The following is a 16,731-nucleotide window of genomic DNA, read 5'->3' on the forward strand; positions in this document are numbered from 1 at the left end:
AATGTATATGAATGACTGTTGGATATGATGTAGTTATATTGTTTAATCATGTATCTGTATGACTGTTGGATAGGATGTAGGCTATATTATTTAATCATCTGTATGACTGCTGACTGCCCTGTCAGCCATCTTGCCTCTCCCTGCTGCGGAGTGCGGAAGTAGAAGCTGCGGGTTCAGGGTTCCGCCTGTGGACGCTTTGCAAGATCCAGACACACCGACTGTTACCCATCAGAAACATCCACCCTCTGTAGTTATCACAGCCGAGACATGGCAGGACGGCTACCGGCGTGCGTGGTGGACTGCGGCACAGGGTAAGCTCTCCAGATAGGGTTGAATGTTTAGGGTTTAATGAGGAACAGAACCGGGGGTGTGTGTGTCTGTGTGTGTCTGTGTGTGTGTGTGTGTGTGTCATCGTATGGCTTTACTAAGGCTGTCACTGTCACCGATAACTGGGTGTGTGTTTTTACATACAGCCGTGGATCTATTCTAACTGTTGATGGCCGTTTGCCTCCATAATATCACATTATTTCCCCCCAGTCTGGATAATTGCATAGAGGATGTACAATGGGACCTTTCTCTGAACAGACCCAATCTTGTTTTATGGCGATCAAGGCATTTATAACCGGTTTCATTCATTCGGATGGACGGTATTACACCCAATACGAGTCATTCGCCATTTTCTCGCCACATTTTACACGTTTAATGTACAATGGCGCCTGAGAAATATGATTTTTAGGCTTTGCAATTCATAAATCTGGCATAACCCTGTTATTCTGAGCATGCGCAGAGCGACTTCCTCCACGGCCCACACTTCCTCATTTATGGTCTTTAGTCCATATATGGTCTTATATCGGCATCACTGGAGGCTTTCTGAAGTCACTTCTCTAATTGATCGATTATGGGTATTTGCCCAGACTGGTTTCCATTATAGAGATGCCATGGACATCACTGACCTGGTTATTCAACATGCCGTATTAATGGCATTCCGACGTGTCCTCGTCCTTTTTATTCTCCAACAGGTCAATGCATAGTCGTGCATTCCTTTCTCATTGTGCATTTATGTGGCAATTTCCTCAAAACAGTTTGGTGATCTGCGATGTGTATCGATTCAAACTATTTAAGGTAGCCTAAATGAGCTTAAAATAGATAGTCTAGAAGACCTTGATAGATGATGGAGTAGACGGATGAAGCCTATTTTAACCGTTTCTCTTTCGACTAAAGAAACATAATCATGGTAGTCATGACATGTTATTGGTATATATGCAGGGTAGAAATGTTTTGCATTGCTTGCATGTACAGACCCTCAACTTCTTGCATTGCATACCTTGAAGTCAAGGTATGCCCCCCCCAACCCCCTGGTTGTTGAAGCTGGTGGGTTAGACTTGTTGAGACTTGTGTCCTTTCCAAGCATGATGGGACATCTCTGTGGAATGAAGCGGTGTTGTGGTGTGTCTGTCCGTCTCTCTCTCTCTAGCTCACTTGCATACAACACAAGGGGATTATTGCCTTAATGCAGGATGGTTCCTCTGAAGAAGTGCTGTGTAGTGAAATGAAGTGGCCTCCTGCACTAACCACAAGTCAAATTACCTTTGTTAAATTTGACAAATGTTACAAAACACACAGATGAATGCATGTTATGTATCTGTTTTATAATAGTCCTTTTAAAACGTTGGTAAAGTTATTATCTTTGTCACTCTATCCCAAAACAATCTCTCTCGGCCACTGTAGGATGCTAATTCGCTCAGCCAATAAGATTTGAGCATCAGTTATCAGTTGATCCTGCTAATAGCGTTCCAAAGTAATTTCTTCAATATAATTATCAAATGCTAATGTCATTTTAGCCCCCCAACACCTCTCTAGCTCTAAATAGAAAGGAGCTTCTGTTGTGACTAGGAAGTATCTTATTATGGCTCTAGGGTTTAGTTCCTCCATCAGTCCCATGGCGACAGGAAGCTGGCCTATCGTGTCTCTCCAACATCGGGCTAGCATGTGCTGGTCACAACATGGAATATAGCACTGAGAGGCTATGTCTAGTGTCTGATGCTACTGCTAAAGGTATGCTCACGTTTTGTCTGTTTTGCTGTGACTAATGCAAGACCACCATCATTCTGATCTATAACAGAAAAGCCGAAACCTAGTACAACAAGGGACACAGTCCTTTTACTATAAACCTTTTTTCTTTTGTCCTAATGAACCTCATGCACATGATTGATCTTGCCTGTAGGTCTTTTTAAACCAACTAGTACTCAACATCACTAATACATAATACTAAAAGTGGACAGAGATGAGGTCATGAGTCTATATTTAGGTCGACTAATAAACGCAGAAGTGGTCCATGCTATGGGGAAATGCTAACAGTGTCTCCTGTTTGCTGGTATATCATGAATAGTCTTTTGATGGTCTTCTGTTACGTGGGGCTGCTGCTCTTGGCCCCCAACCAGCCCTCAAACACACAGTGGGTATTGATGTCAACAATATCATTGAAGGCAATTCAGCAGGAAAATATGTCCTCGCTTAAATCTGCTCTATTAGGGTATTATTATATATGTATTGTAGGATGGTAATGCAGTATTAATGTGCTACAAATGATTTTGATTTGTATTCCTATCTGGTTGTATACATGTAGCCTAAATTTCATCCCATGATAATGTGTTTTGTGTACTGAATTGGGTGTTGGGTTGGTTCACCATCACATGTCCACAGCAGAACATGTTGAGCCCTAACATGCCTTACTCCCACATGCTCCTTTCTGATATCATTGTAACGTCTTCTCTCTGTTCTCCCTGCAGGTACACTAAGCTGGGTTATGCAGGAAACACAGAGCCACAGTTCATTGTTCCTTCATGTGAGTGTATCAACCTTAGCTCATGCTATCTCAGCTCTCTGTTTAATCAACCCCAGATAACCAAGGTGCTGTGCTTTGTATCGGTTCCATTTATCAAAGGGAGACATTTTTCACTTGATTCCCATTGACCATAGGCCTTTAACATAGCATAGCTTGCGTATCCAATCCTTACTTTGCTAATGAAACATACCCAGTGTCCCTTTAAGGATGGATCCACAGAGTGTTACAGTAGGAACACACATGGTGTGGGTAGGGGTTGTGTTTTGCTTGTGAGTAATACAAGTGGGCAGTTGGAATGCTAGGTGTGCCTAGTTGGGCTTCATTAGTTTCCTTCAGAAGAAATCTGCTGATAAGGTCCATTTCCGCATTGTGTCTCTCTCTCTTTAATCAGGTATTGCCATCAAAGAGTCAGCCAAAGTGGGCGACCAGGCACAGCGGAGGATGATGAAGGGTGTGGACGACCTGGACTTCTTCATTGGAGACGAGGCCATAGACAAGCCCACATACTCGACCAAGGTATCTTAAAGAAATGCATAGCAAGCCTGATAAAGAAATATTAAATATATACAGATAATGGGCAGTGATGATCTATTTATAGAAGTGTGTTTTCCACAGTCATCCTCCTCACCGTGCATGTCAGCTCTTCAAGAAAATAATGATCACTAAGAAATGATTCAACTAATTATTGATTTAACGACCCTATTGCCTGCTGTGGATGTTTCAGCAGAGATTTTATTGCTGTAAGACACTGTAAAGCTATTTAATGTAGAGCTTTTTCACAATTAAAGTCACAGAGGGCTTCACAAGCCCGCATTGTGTGACGCCTCCTAGTCCTAACCCTAAGGGAAAGCAAAAATTATATCGTTTTAGATTAAACAAAGCACAAATAGTGGTTATGTTATGTTGACAAATGAGAATAGTAGATTGCTAATAAGAAATCATGACTGTATGCTAGTCTGTAGATCTATATGCAGTGTGAAAGGAAGTATGCAAGCTGATTGCCATTATTATGGTTTATGGGGTTAATTTATTCACTCAGGTATAGTATTGGTGCAAAGGAATAGTGACGTAAAGAAGATGATGTCAGCTTAAACTGATGAATGTGTCACTGTGAGCACTCTGATTGGCTGAAGCTCTGCCCTCCCTACCACAGTGGCCCATCCGTCACGGTATTGTCGAGGACTGGGACCTGATGGAGCGCTTCATGGAGCAGGTCATCTTCAAGTACCTGAGGGCCGAGCCAGAGGACCACTACTTCCTGCTGGTCAGTCTTTTGGAGAGCCAGAAGCTGGGCGTCACTTCCTGCTTCTCAGCGGTTCATTAGTCCTTCTCCATTTCTCCACATGTTGACAAAACATTTAAATCTTGGGTTTGCGGTGTGGGTTTGTGTTTGCCCGAACACTGCTCAAGATGAGCTGCTTGGAGTAATGGTGCAAGCATGGAGAACTAGGACACACTTACACTTCTCAAGAAGGACGGCTAATGGAACGGGGGCAGAACCCATTGGTCAAATGGAACGGGGGCAGTACCCATTGGTCAAATGGAACGTGGGCAGTACCCATTGGTCAAATGGAACGGGGGCAGTACCCATTGGTCAAATGGAACGGGGGCAGTACCCATTGGTCAAATGGAACGGGGGCAGTACCCATTGGTCATCTATTCCTGAGGAATAGATATAAAGAATTGAGTTATTTCATACTGTATTGTTCATCAACAGTGGGGCTAGAACCGAGGGAAAAGACTACAACCAAAAGTAAACAGCCCCCCTTTCCGTTTCTGGTTCCGGTCCGGTTTCCGTTTCAATGGGATTTACAAAATGTACAATAAAACACGACTGAAACTGTATTTCACTACGATACTTGCTTTGGAACATCAACAAACACCACTAACCACTCGGTTAGTTGCACATTTCTGAAAACAAACGTTTAGGGTTGTTTTAAGGACAGGTTTGTGAATGCCCGTAGCCAGCCATTCTGAAGCAGGCAGGGCGATTCGAAATGAGCCACATACCCGAGACAGGACCAACAGTCAAAACGTCGGTGTCAACCACTCTATTTCATCCTAGACAAACCAGAAAGGGGCTCAATGTTCAAAATTCCGGAATTGTCCTTTCAGGAAACCATTCAAGTTTTGGCACCTTTTATTTTATTTAGAACATGTAATAAGGTGTAAAATAATGTGTAAAAACTATCCTGAAAATATTGTTGAATGTGTGCGTATTTGTTTCTTAAAATGTTGGCTACAGACTGAACCTCCACTGAACACACCGGAGAACCGAGAGTACACGGCTGAGATCATGTTTGAGTCCTTCAACGTGCCCGGCCTCTACATCGCCGTGCAGGTCTGTGTTTACACATCAGCACAGTACAGGCTGTGTTTGTGATGATGTACTTTTATTAATGACTGCCCATCTGACATTAATAAAGTACATCTCTATCTTCAAGTTGCCGTCTAAATACTCAGGATGGAGCTTATACCACATGCTCATCATATCCTCTCCTGTCACATAACCTCTTCATCTCAATCTATGTTAGATACTAAATAGTAAGAATGGAGTGGGACCTCTGTGTAAAACCATCATATATAAAGTCAAGTTCTCCCCCCCAGGCTGTGCTGGCCCTGGCCGCCTCCTGGACCTCCAGGCAGGTGGGAGAGAGGACCCTCACCGGCACCGTCATCGACAGTGGGGACGGAGTCACCCACGTCATCCCAGTGGTGAGTTAACCAGTGTTAACTAGTGCTACGTCATCCCAGTGGTGACTCAACCAGTGTTAACTAGTGCTATGTCATCCCAGTGGTGACTCAACCAGTGTTAACTAGTGCTACGTCATCCCAGTGGTGAGTTAACCAGTGTTAACTAGTGCTACGTCATCCCAGTGGTGAGTTAACCAGTGTTAACTAGTGCTATGTCATCCCAGTGGTGAGTTAACCAGTGTTAACTAGTGCTACGTCATCCCAGTGGTGAGTTCACCAGTGTTAACTAGTGCTTAGTTAACTACATTCCCCCAAGTCATCCCAGTGGTGAGTTAACCAGTGTTAACTAGTGCTACGTCATCCCAGTGGTGAGTTAACTAGTGCTACGTCATCCCAGTGGTGAGTTAACCAGTGTTAACTAGTTCTTAGTTAACTACATTCCCCCAAGTCATCCCAGTGGTGAGTTAACTAGTGCTGCGTCATCCCAGTGGTAAGTTAACCAGTGTTAACTAGTGCTTAGTTAACAACATTCCCCCACGTCATCCCAGTGGTGAGTTAACCAGTGTTTTCTAGTGGTGAGGTTAAGATTAAGATGACTTTATTGGTTCTTTGGGTAATTTGTCTTGGACTAGATAACTAGAGTTGTTAACTAGAGTTGTTAACGTCCTCCCAGTGGTGAGTTAGCCAATGTTAACTAGTCACCCTCGTCCTCCCAGTGGTGAGTTAGCCAATGTTAACTAGTCACCCTCGTCCTCCCAGTGGTGAGTTAGCCAATGTTAACTAGTCACCCTCGTCCTCCCAGTGGTGAGTTAGCCAATGTTAACTAGTCACCCTCGTCCTCCCAGTGGTGAGTTAGCCAATGTTAACTAGTCACCCTCGTCCTCCCAGTGGTGAGTTAGCCAATGTTAACTAGTCACTCCATCCTGTCCCTTTCCCTGAAAAATCATGGAAAAGATGGAACATTCACGTCATTGTTCTGGGGTTTGTGTTCATTGACAAATTCTGAAAATAATAGTTAGTAAATTAAAGTCACCAAGGTCATCCCAGTAATGAGTTGACTTGTTTTAACTTGTAGTTAGTAAGTTAATAAGTTAGTGGCTAAAACAATACTCTTATAATAAATAATATAATATATATATATATATATATATATATATATATATAATAAATACTGATACTGTGGAGGCTGTGTGTCTTCAGATACTTTTAAGCCACACTGAAGCTCTTCTGTAACAGACTTGGACTCTGTTACTGCTCCTTATAACTAGCATTACTAGCATTACTTACGCAACTGTGTTGCGTCAACATCATTTCTGTGGTGACTAATACTACCAGCATGCTTTGTTTCCACACCATGTTAGCATTAGTCATGCATTTCAGGTACTTGTAAAACAAATATCTGTGGGGAGCTTTGAGGGCACTCAGTTGAATTTTAGGAAAGAGAGAGATAATGCTAAGTCATGGTATTTCTAATGCCATGATTTCCTCTTGGTAATTCAGCTAGAGTCTAGGTTTTAAAAAAAACTTGCACCACAAAATCAGCTTTTTTAACCAAGCATTTATAAAAATAATTATATCAAGATAAAGTGTTCATAGTAGTTTCTTCTTTTCTTTTGTTGATTAGTTTTGTATGTGTTCAGGTCATATATTAGCGTCTACAGCTCTGAATGTTTTGTGTGTGAAAAATCACGTTTGATTCCCAAACTGAAAAACATGAAGCTGTTAATGTCCTCCGCTAAACGCTGCACTGTTACCACAGCGTGTGATATCAGCGACAGAGGGGGGAAATCCCTCACTGGACTAAGTTAGAAACCGGGTCTGGCCGAGTCAGCAGGCCTGAGCCCTTCCACTGAACTCACAGGGGCCCAACCCTGAGGGGAGCTGCTATAGACCTCCACATGTATAGACTCTGAACACCACAACCCTGAGGGGAGCTGCTATAGACCTCCACACGTATAGACTCTGAACAACACTGAGGGGAGCTGCTATAGACCTCCACACATATAGACTCAGCCAGACTCACCATAGATACACATGCCTTTGCATTGGGACCTGTCTTCTGTTGCCATTGCTGTGGTTTGCACACAGCCTGACATTCTCTCACTCTCTCACTCCCCCCCTCCCCCCTATTTCTCATTTGCTTCATTTTATTTCTCGCTACCTCTATCTCCTTCCCCCCCTCTAGGCGGAGGGCTATGTCATTGGCAGCTGTATAAAGCACATTCCCATCGCAGGACGTGACATCACCTACTTCACCCAGCAGCTCCTGAGGGAGAGGGAGGTGGGCATCCCCCCCGAGCAGTCACTGGAGACCGCCAAAGCTGTCAAGGTAGGTCACAAACACACACAAATGACATTTCCCATCAGCCCCCTAATTGGCCTGTCCCGGTGGCAGGGCCCTGGTTAAGGAGGGCGGGGTCGCTTTATGTCAAGTGACCCAGACTGATGTACAACACTGACATAGCCACATTTTAAAAGTCTGTTTGTATTTGTGGCTGGTGGCGTATTGTACAAACCCAAAAAACAAAACACTGACTCTTTCATTGAAGTGCACTTGACTGGCAATATCCACACAGCTTCCCTCTATGTTTATTTTCCCTTCATGATTTTTCATTGGGTTAATTAGGGCACAGACAGGACAGGCAAATGAGCCGTGTTGGAATGAACCTCTGGACTGGTTGATTTAGAGCCAAGATAATGTACGGCCAAAGAAGTGCTGGTACATATAGGCCTACAATGAAATGTGTCTGTAAATTTAATTCTGAATTATTTTTAATTTCCTGGAAGTGATCCCGCTCTGTACCTGGTTGGTGTCTCAATTTGATCTTGGTATTTAGTCATTTAGCTCTTTTATCCAAACGACGGATAACTACATTGGGCTTACAAGGAGTAATCAAACACTCCTACGGTACATACTAACCTGACAAACACCTGATACATGATTATATTAACCTGCTCCCTAATGACTTGTTCCTGAATTCAACGTATATTGATAAAAGTGTCTGCTGAACAGCTGTCATTGAAGCGTTAAATAGGATTGAATCACTCTTTTCTCTCTTCCTCAGGAGCGCTACAGCTACGTGTGCCCAGATCTGGTTAAGGAGTTCAACAAGTACGACACGGACGGCTCCAAGTGGATCAAGCAGTACACGGGCATCAACGCCATCAGCAAGAAGGAGTTCACCATCGACGTGGGCTACGAGCGCTTCCTGGGGCCCGAGATCTTCTTCCACCCTGAGGTGTGTGGACCCGTGTGGCCAGCAGGGGGCGCTGAGGAACAACACACCCTTTCTTCATGTTCTTTCTTCATTTCATTTTTTTTGTATTGGGACAGTTGGAAGAAATCTATAGCTTTTTGTCAGGCTGTCATGGTACACATTGGGTTATTAAATAATACAATATTGGTAACAATATAGAGGACTATAGCCTTCCAGAGACTTGATAACGAGCATCTCTGGTTAATTAGTGATGGGATTTTTTCACTATAATATATATATATATAAATCTCAGTTTGCCTTAAGGATCCATCTCTATTGCGTCCGTTTCTATCAGTCTCTATTGCGTGGTAACCGTGGTAACCAATGAATGCTCTATCTTCCAGTTCGCCAACCCCGACTTCACCCAGCCCATCTCTGAGGTGGTGGACGAGGTCATCCAGAACTGCCCCATAGATGTGCGACGCCCTCTCTATAAGGCAAGACAACACTCCTATAACCTCCTCATCCTGGGTCTAACGTTGTGTCTAGTGGAAGGCAACAGGGTCATATGTTCGGTGTCAAGAAAGTTTTCCCTCTCTCTTTGGCCTCATCTTTTGATGAATAAATTAATGGGACGAAGATAAGCGGAGTGTTTGAGATGGACGGATACAAATGCTGGTGATGCTGTATTGGGATTGATATGTACAACCCTCTGCCCGGGGTAACTGGGTTCATTTCCGAGTCAACCTTCCCAGTCAAACATAAATATAATATAAATATAAAGCTGCAACAAAAAGCCTCCCACTAACACTCTCTGGGTCTAAAGTGTCTTTAGATCTAGGCCACTATGTTGATTCTACGGCCGTTTACTCAGAGTCCAACTCTTTGATTAATCCCTGGGATAACTTCACTGTCACAATTGCTTAAACAAGAAATTAAATATATATAGAATAGAAATAGAATAAGAAAAACACAAAATACAGTAACGGCAATAAAATCAAAACCTTTGCAATGTAGACATATGTATATAAACCTCACTACATATCATTGTGCATTCAAATATGAAATATATGGAACTTGACCACAAGTTACTACAAATGAAAGATACCTACACATTTTAAATGTTTTTTTTTTTTCTTTCACACAGTTTCATGAGAGTAGCTCTGAAAGAGGAAGTCTTCGATGTTGAACTTCCTGTTTGTGTGGTTACAGAACATCGTCCTGTCCGGGGGCTCCACCATGTTCCGGGACTTCGGCCGGCGGATGCAGCGAGACCTGAAGAGGACGGTGGACGCGCGCCTCAAGATGAGCGAGGAGCTCAGTGGTGGCAAGCTGAAGGTAAAGGCTACGTTAGCATAGTGCAGAGTGAGGCTCCACCTGGTCACAAGCTGAAGGTAAAGGCTACGTTAGCATAGTGCAGAGTGAGGCTCCACCTGGTCACAAGCTGAAGGTAAAGGCTACGTTAGCATAGTGCAGAGTGAGGCTCCACCTGGTCACAAGCTGAAGGTAAAGGCTACGTTAGCATAGTGCAGAGTGAGGCTCCACCTGGGCACAAGCTGAAGGTAAAGGCTACGTTAGCATAGTGCAGAGTGAGGCTCCACCTGGGCACAAGCTGAAGGTAAAGGCTACGTTAGCATAGAGCAGAGTGAGGCTCCACCTGGTCACAAGCTGAAGGTAAAGGCTACGTTAGCATAGTGCAGAGTGAGGCTCCACCTGGGCACAAGCTGAAGGTAAAGGCTACGTTAGCATAGAGCACACCTGGTCACAGTCCACCTGGTCACAAGCTGAAGGTAAAGGCTATGTTAGCATAGTGCAGAGTGAGGCTCCACCTGGTCACAAGCTGAAGGTAAAGGCTACGTTAGCATAGTGCACACCTGGTCACAGTCCACCTGGTCACAAGCTGAAGGTAAAGGCTACGTTAGCATAGTGCACACCTGGTCACAGTCCACCTGGTCACAAGCTGAAGGTAAAGGCTACGTTAGCGTAGTGCAGAGTGAGGCAGCCGTCCACCTGTTCACCAGCCCACCCACCAATGAGGTCTCCTGTTTGTGTGTAGCGGTTCCTTCCTTCTTCAGTAGATGTTGCACATAGTGGACTGGACATGCTCGTACCCTGTTTATATGACCTGTTTATATGATGCATAGTGGACATGCTCGTATCCTGTTTATATGACCTGCACTTGTCCGATATTAATAATTACAATTACCATACTGTTATGTTCAATATATATTGTTAATTAGAATGAAGATTATATATTCTATAGTTGTGCAGCTCTTCTATGTATAATGCAGGTAAATACTGGCTTATTGATTTGATTGCAGTAGTTTGTTTCTTATGGATTCATATTGACAGATTACCTTACTAGCAGCTGCTCAATCTCCCAAAGCTTACCTCATCTCACTCTTCCTGTTCTGTGTTCCACAGCCCAAACCAATCGATGTCCAGGTCATCACTCATCATATGCAGAGATACGCTGTGTGGTTCGGTGGATCAATGTTAGCATCAACGGTGAGTTTCTCTTACGTATGCTTCGTATGAAGTTATGCTTCATATCTTGCTTGGTGTGAGGCTTTGTCCTCGGGACTCTGTGTGTGAATATGTTCTACACCTTCCTGTATGAATCGTATAATTAATGTGTACTGCGCATATTTGTAAATTACATTTGCTTTAAAAGGTTGGCTGGCCCGAATACATAATTTCAAGCTTTGAATATTCGTTAGGTTTTTAAATTAATATTTAAATATTTGGTGGAGAGAAAATGAAAGAAAAAAAAGTCTTTTCATAGTGCATACTGCCTGTAATGTTTCAGACCACTGCTGCAGAATCAATGTTTTTACTCTAGTTTACTCTTTACTCTACTTTAGTCTGCTGTCATTTGCGCGATTTCTGTTTTGCGAAAAGGAACCATTAATTTTATTTGCACCAAGGTCGATTTTCGATATTCGCCAGCGAATATAGCCATTGAACCAATCACAATCCTGTATCGTTTTCATGGTCAGACATGGCGGAGCTAACAGCCTTATTATGTTTCTCAACAGTGTTCTTACTGCTTCTATAGTGGTAAACTACCATCATAGCCCTATAATTATCTGTTTTATGTATTGATCATCATAGTGGTAAACTACCATCATAGCATCATCATCTGTAAACTTTCTATGCAAGGTTGCTGGCAGATTTTAGTTATTGTACAGAGAAACTAACGTCTCCAAAACACAGCCACTTATCAGAAACACCCTCATCTGCCAACAGCCATTCACTACACTGTGGAGATAAGATAAAGAGAACCCTGTCTTATTATTCATCGCATTCATTTTTATTTATTGTTTTAGGTGTTGGTACGTCTGCCAGGCCTGTACATTATAGGGAAACACTGCATGGAATATTCAAATAATATTTTTCGTTTTTCATTTTAGTATTTGATCACTGGGATATTCAGACGAAATAGACAGAATTAGCCTTCTACCTTCAGTTCCCAAATATGCACAGACATCTGGGAAATGACACACACGGATGGAGAAGAATGTTCTTCTGCACTGTGTATACGTTCCATGTACTGGTGAACAATGTCCGAGCCTTTAGTCTAGTACACTCCCAGATACATCAAAGTTCAGAGCCATTATTAGTTCTATGGGCGAGCCCTGTGTTGGTGTTACGGCGAGCCTCTGTAAGAAGGGTCTATGGTCTGGAAGCGTCAGATGTGTCATTGCCACGGCATCATTTATCTTCTACAACACTACAACATTGATCGGAAGAAACATATGGGGTCAGAACAGTCTCATTAATAATGAATGCACAGAGAAGGATTCATAAATGTATTTTGTGATTTATATATAAATTACTCTCTTCTCACAAATACATTTCAATGCACACACAAATGGATATCGGCATGTATAAATGTAAAATAAATCCATAAACAAAAATAAGTTTCACAAACACATTTCTGATCCACACACAAATGTGTCTTGTTTTAAATAAATGGAATCCATAAATATATGAATAAAAAAAATATTTGCAATTTTCATCAAAAATGTATTTGAATGTTGTTACATTTATATACAAACTGTTAAACTTGAATTTACAAGACGCTTTTCATTTGTGAACTTGTTTGCATTTGTGTGTGAACTGGGGCCTCATGTACAAAGCTTGCTTATGCACAAAAAAGCTGCGTAAGCAACCTCTCACGCAAACGTTCGGATGTACAAAGACTGACTTGACGTGAGAAAGTGCGGTTCTCCACGCAAACTAAATGCCTGGCTTACGCACATTTCTGCTGCATTTTGTCAGTTGGCGGCACATAGAGGCAATGCAGCGCAACAACATTAAGCCTACGTGATCACGAGTCATGAAGTAATATTGCAATATGAGGCGAGTTAAAAGTGGATTTGAACGTCGGAATGCGTGATCTTAAATGCACTTCAATCATGCGTTATTGTTGTCGAGATGCATAATGTGACACTGTTGTTAGGCTAAACTTAAACAGACCCATAAAACTAAATTGTCAATATTGGAATTAAAAGGAAGCCCCAGCAATATTATTTTCAGTGATGGCTTGTTTATTAAACGTTACATATTTTCCGGACCACGCATGACATATGATCTCTCTTCACACATTTGTTGTGAAATTCTTGACTGCAATATTATTATGTGATGTTGAGTGGAGTAAGCACAAGCCATTGTTAGTTAAAATCAATCCATCAATGAACCAGTCGGCCAATTTCGAATTATGTACATATTATTGACACATTGGGTGTATGGATACAACCTATCGTCAGCATGCATCCAAATAAATGAGAATATAAAAGCATGCGCAAAATGTGGCAATAATCGATAGGTTGACAAAGGCAGGGTTGGCCTTGTTAGAAGATGGTCGCATTCAAAATTAACGGGTGTTCCGCGACTATTATGATTTTTTTTGTCAAAAAAGAGCCAATCCCAAATCACAGCTGCCACCCTTTGCTCAAATAGGGCGAGCTCCCAGACTCCGCCCCGCTGCGCTCTGACCCACGCTTCTCCGGTGGGCAGAGACCTTTCTTTTTCGTCCACCTTGATGTCCGACCACTTTTTTTTAATGTCAGCCACAGTTCGGCTTTCCGCCCCAACCTCATTGACCGACTTGGCAACGTTTTCCCACACCAGTTTTTTGCTTTTGGTGCTGATTCCGGAGGAAAGAGAGCCAAACAAGATCTTATTTCTGGCCTCTACCTCCGAAATCAGCACCTCCACCTCGCATTCACTAAAGTTATTTTTTCTTCCTTTCTCCATGTTCTCCTTTCTCCTAACGAGCGCACTACTGCAGGCCTATTTATACGAATTAGCATATTAAATGAGGGAGGAGACTGGGTGGAGAGACGGGCTTGTGCATGTGCGCTCAATTTCACATTAATTGGGATGTACAAAGAGAATCTGCGTGAAATCGTGCTTACGCAAGGATTGATACATCCAGATTTATTTGTGCGCAGCAGCTTTCCAGATTTTGGCGTCCGCAAAGTTTTAGTCAGAAATCCACGCAAGTCTTTGTACATGAGGCCACAAGTTCACAAATGATGTAAATTCAAGTTTAACAGTTTGTATATAAATGTAACAACATTCAAATACATTTTTGATGAAAATTGCTAATATTTTTTTTATTAATATATTTATGGATTTATATTACATTTATTTAAAACAAGACACATTTGTGTGTGGATCAGAAATGTGTTTGTGAAACTTATTTTTGTTTATGGATTTATTTTACATTTATACATGCCGATATCCATTTGTGTGTGCATTGAAATGTATTTGTGAGAAGAGAGTAATTTATATATAAATCACAAAATAGTTTTGTAAATTTGTGAATCCTTCTCTGTGCATTCATTATTAATGAGACTATTCTGACCCCATAGAAACAAGCAGTCCATCTGCACTAAAGGCTAAAGGCATGTATTGTCAAGCAAAACAAAATATTAGGCCAGGACCGAAATGAGGAATGGACAGATGTGTACTGGTCCGTGACCATTGGTGAAATCATCAAGAATTTGTCGAAATTAAAAGTAGGGATGTCCCAACTGTGCTTGTCAATGTCGTCTGTGTTTTTAACCCAATACCAGCCCAGACTGACACGGTGTCACAAACCAAAAAACAAGTCTGTTCTACAGGAAGTTAACGTTGGAGGCGAAGCCTAGCCACTCATCCATTGCTCTCCTTCTCTATGCCTCTCTCTCTCTCCCCCCCCTCTCTCTCTCCCTCTCTCCCTTTCTCTCCCGCTCTCTCCCTATAGCCTGAGTTCTACCAGGTCTGCCATACCAAGAAGGACTACGAGGAGATCGGACCAAGTATCTGTCGCCACAACCCCGTGTTCGGAGTCATGTCCTAACTGCACCTCAAGAGACTCAGCGATCATTGGGCTGGGGGGAGTGGGCGGGGCTGTGGGCGGGGCTAGGGCGGCTAAGGAAGGGATTGGATTGGGCGGCTTGGGTCATGGTGTGACAGACAGGCTTGAGAGGTCAGGGAGGGCGGTGTGTTTGCGCATTTTGTATTATTATTCTTTTGTTTTTATTGCTTGTTCTGTTCTGGATGTAAAAAAAATTATTGAAAGGGGCCAATCCAGATTATCAAAAGGAAAATGAAACTATACCACAGCCAAACACAGCTGGATATGAAAAATATGTATTGTGAAATGTTTTTAGTTTTTAAAAAAATGAGGGATAAAGTGTGTTCCGTCACAGAGAGTTGGGAGTGACCATGAGGATGATGTGGTTTGGAGAGAGGGTCAGAACAGCTTAAATGGTAACACCATGACGCTGGAACATATTATTTATGGTTGAGGATTATCTGGTACGTCCAGCGACTCGCACCATCATGGCACTCTTAACTAATTAGGAACATTTTCTTTTCTTTCTTTTTTTCTTCCTCTGCTTCAAATGCACTTCTCTCCGCATATCATTAAAATAGCTTGTTTATATTTAATACAAAGCTTTGTATGAGTTACAAGAACTTTGTAAAGTTTTTTTTTATATGTAAAAACTCAATGGGAAAGCAAGGGCATACAGTGATTCATACAGGTATCAGCAAGTGACTGTTTTAAACCACAATGCTACCTTGATACACCAGTATTGGAAACATTGTGATTGATAGTTTCTCCTATAATTCCCAGAATGCACCATTGCTGATCTTTACTTAAAATTCTTCTTCTTACTTCACAACTGCTTAGAGTATTAGCATTAGAGCGCAGTGAAAGAACAGAGACAGAGACCTCCGTTATCGTGATGTGAAAAGGAAACGCAGTGACTGTTGGACCAGTGTTGTTGGACCAGCCTAGATCTTTTTTTTTTTTTTTTTACTATTAAACACCAAATTATTGAAAAAAAAATGGGATTTGTGTATTTAAGGCCTTGCAACATTCCAATAAAGGCTTACATTTGTTTCTACATCTTGTTAACGTCTCCTTTGGTTTTTAAAGATCCTGTGCTAGCATAAGAATGTCAATGGTAGTAATATTGTTTAAGTCATTGTTTAGTAATTAATTGTGAAATTATTTGTGATTATGAGATTACATTTTTGTCTTTGAAACGGCCAGTGTTTCTCATGGAAGATGTGGCAAAACAAAGTGATTAGCCTAGGATACGGTATATTTACCCTTATTTAGGATTTGACATTACTTCTACTCTCTAGGAGTATTGCTAATAAAATATCCCATGATTCATTCTGATGTAAAATACCTTTAAATGCCTCAGGCAGATGTTGTACCAACTCAAAATATTAAATAGTCAAACTTAACGTAATTGCTGAAAAAGTCTTGGAAACAAGTACGCCGCAGATGAGTATTATTGAACCCAGTATCTTTCAGCTGGGTGCCAAATCCCCTAGTCACCAGTCTAGACAATCAAGAGACGATAAGAAGCACTCCACTGCATGCCTCCATGTATATATTATATATATATATTGTATATATTATCCAGTATAAAGAGGGGTCAAATAAAGTCAACCCAGTATCAAGCGAATTCGTGCTCATGCTGA

At 41.9% G+C, this 16,731-nt stretch overlaps 1 protein-coding gene across 1 annotated transcript; it reads left to right on the forward strand.

Annotated features, from left to right (window-relative positions):
- Positions 1–164: 164 nt before the first annotated feature.
- actr3 (actin related protein 3) lies at positions 165–16,144 on the forward strand. Its single transcript, XM_084487595.1, has 12 exons — positions 165–311; positions 2,790–2,845; positions 3,237–3,361; positions 3,999–4,109; positions 5,091–5,186; positions 5,453–5,560; positions 7,725–7,868; positions 8,605–8,778; positions 9,141–9,233; positions 9,949–10,074; positions 11,161–11,244; positions 14,993–16,144. Exons 1-12 carry the CDS (start codon positions 268–270, stop codon positions 15,086–15,088), a joined length of 1,257 nt encoding a protein of 418 aa, XP_084343721.1. The 5' UTR covers positions 165–267; the 3' UTR covers positions 15,089–16,144.
- Positions 16,145–16,731: the final 587 nt, after the last annotated feature.

The sequence above is a fragment of the Micromesistius poutassou genome (genome assembly GCF_964030765.1).
Source record: "Micromesistius poutassou genome assembly, chromosome: 23".
NCBI lineage: Eukaryota > Metazoa > Chordata > Actinopteri > Gadiformes > Gadidae > Micromesistius > Micromesistius poutassou.

Excerpts from the sequence above, each read along its gene's own strand:
- actr3 (XM_084487595.1), top strand. The coding sequence starts at position 268 with ATGGCAGGACGGCTACCGGCGTGCGTGGTGGACTGCGGCACAGG. Across the intron at positions 4,110-5,090 it reads AGGACCACTACTTCCTGCTG|ACTGAACCTCCACTGAACAC; the intron begins GTCAGTCTTTTG and ends TGTTGGCTACAG. Across the intron at positions 5,187-5,452 it reads GCCTCTACATCGCCGTGCAG|GCTGTGCTGGCCCTGGCCGC; the intron begins GTCTGTGTTTAC and ends TCTCCCCCCCAG.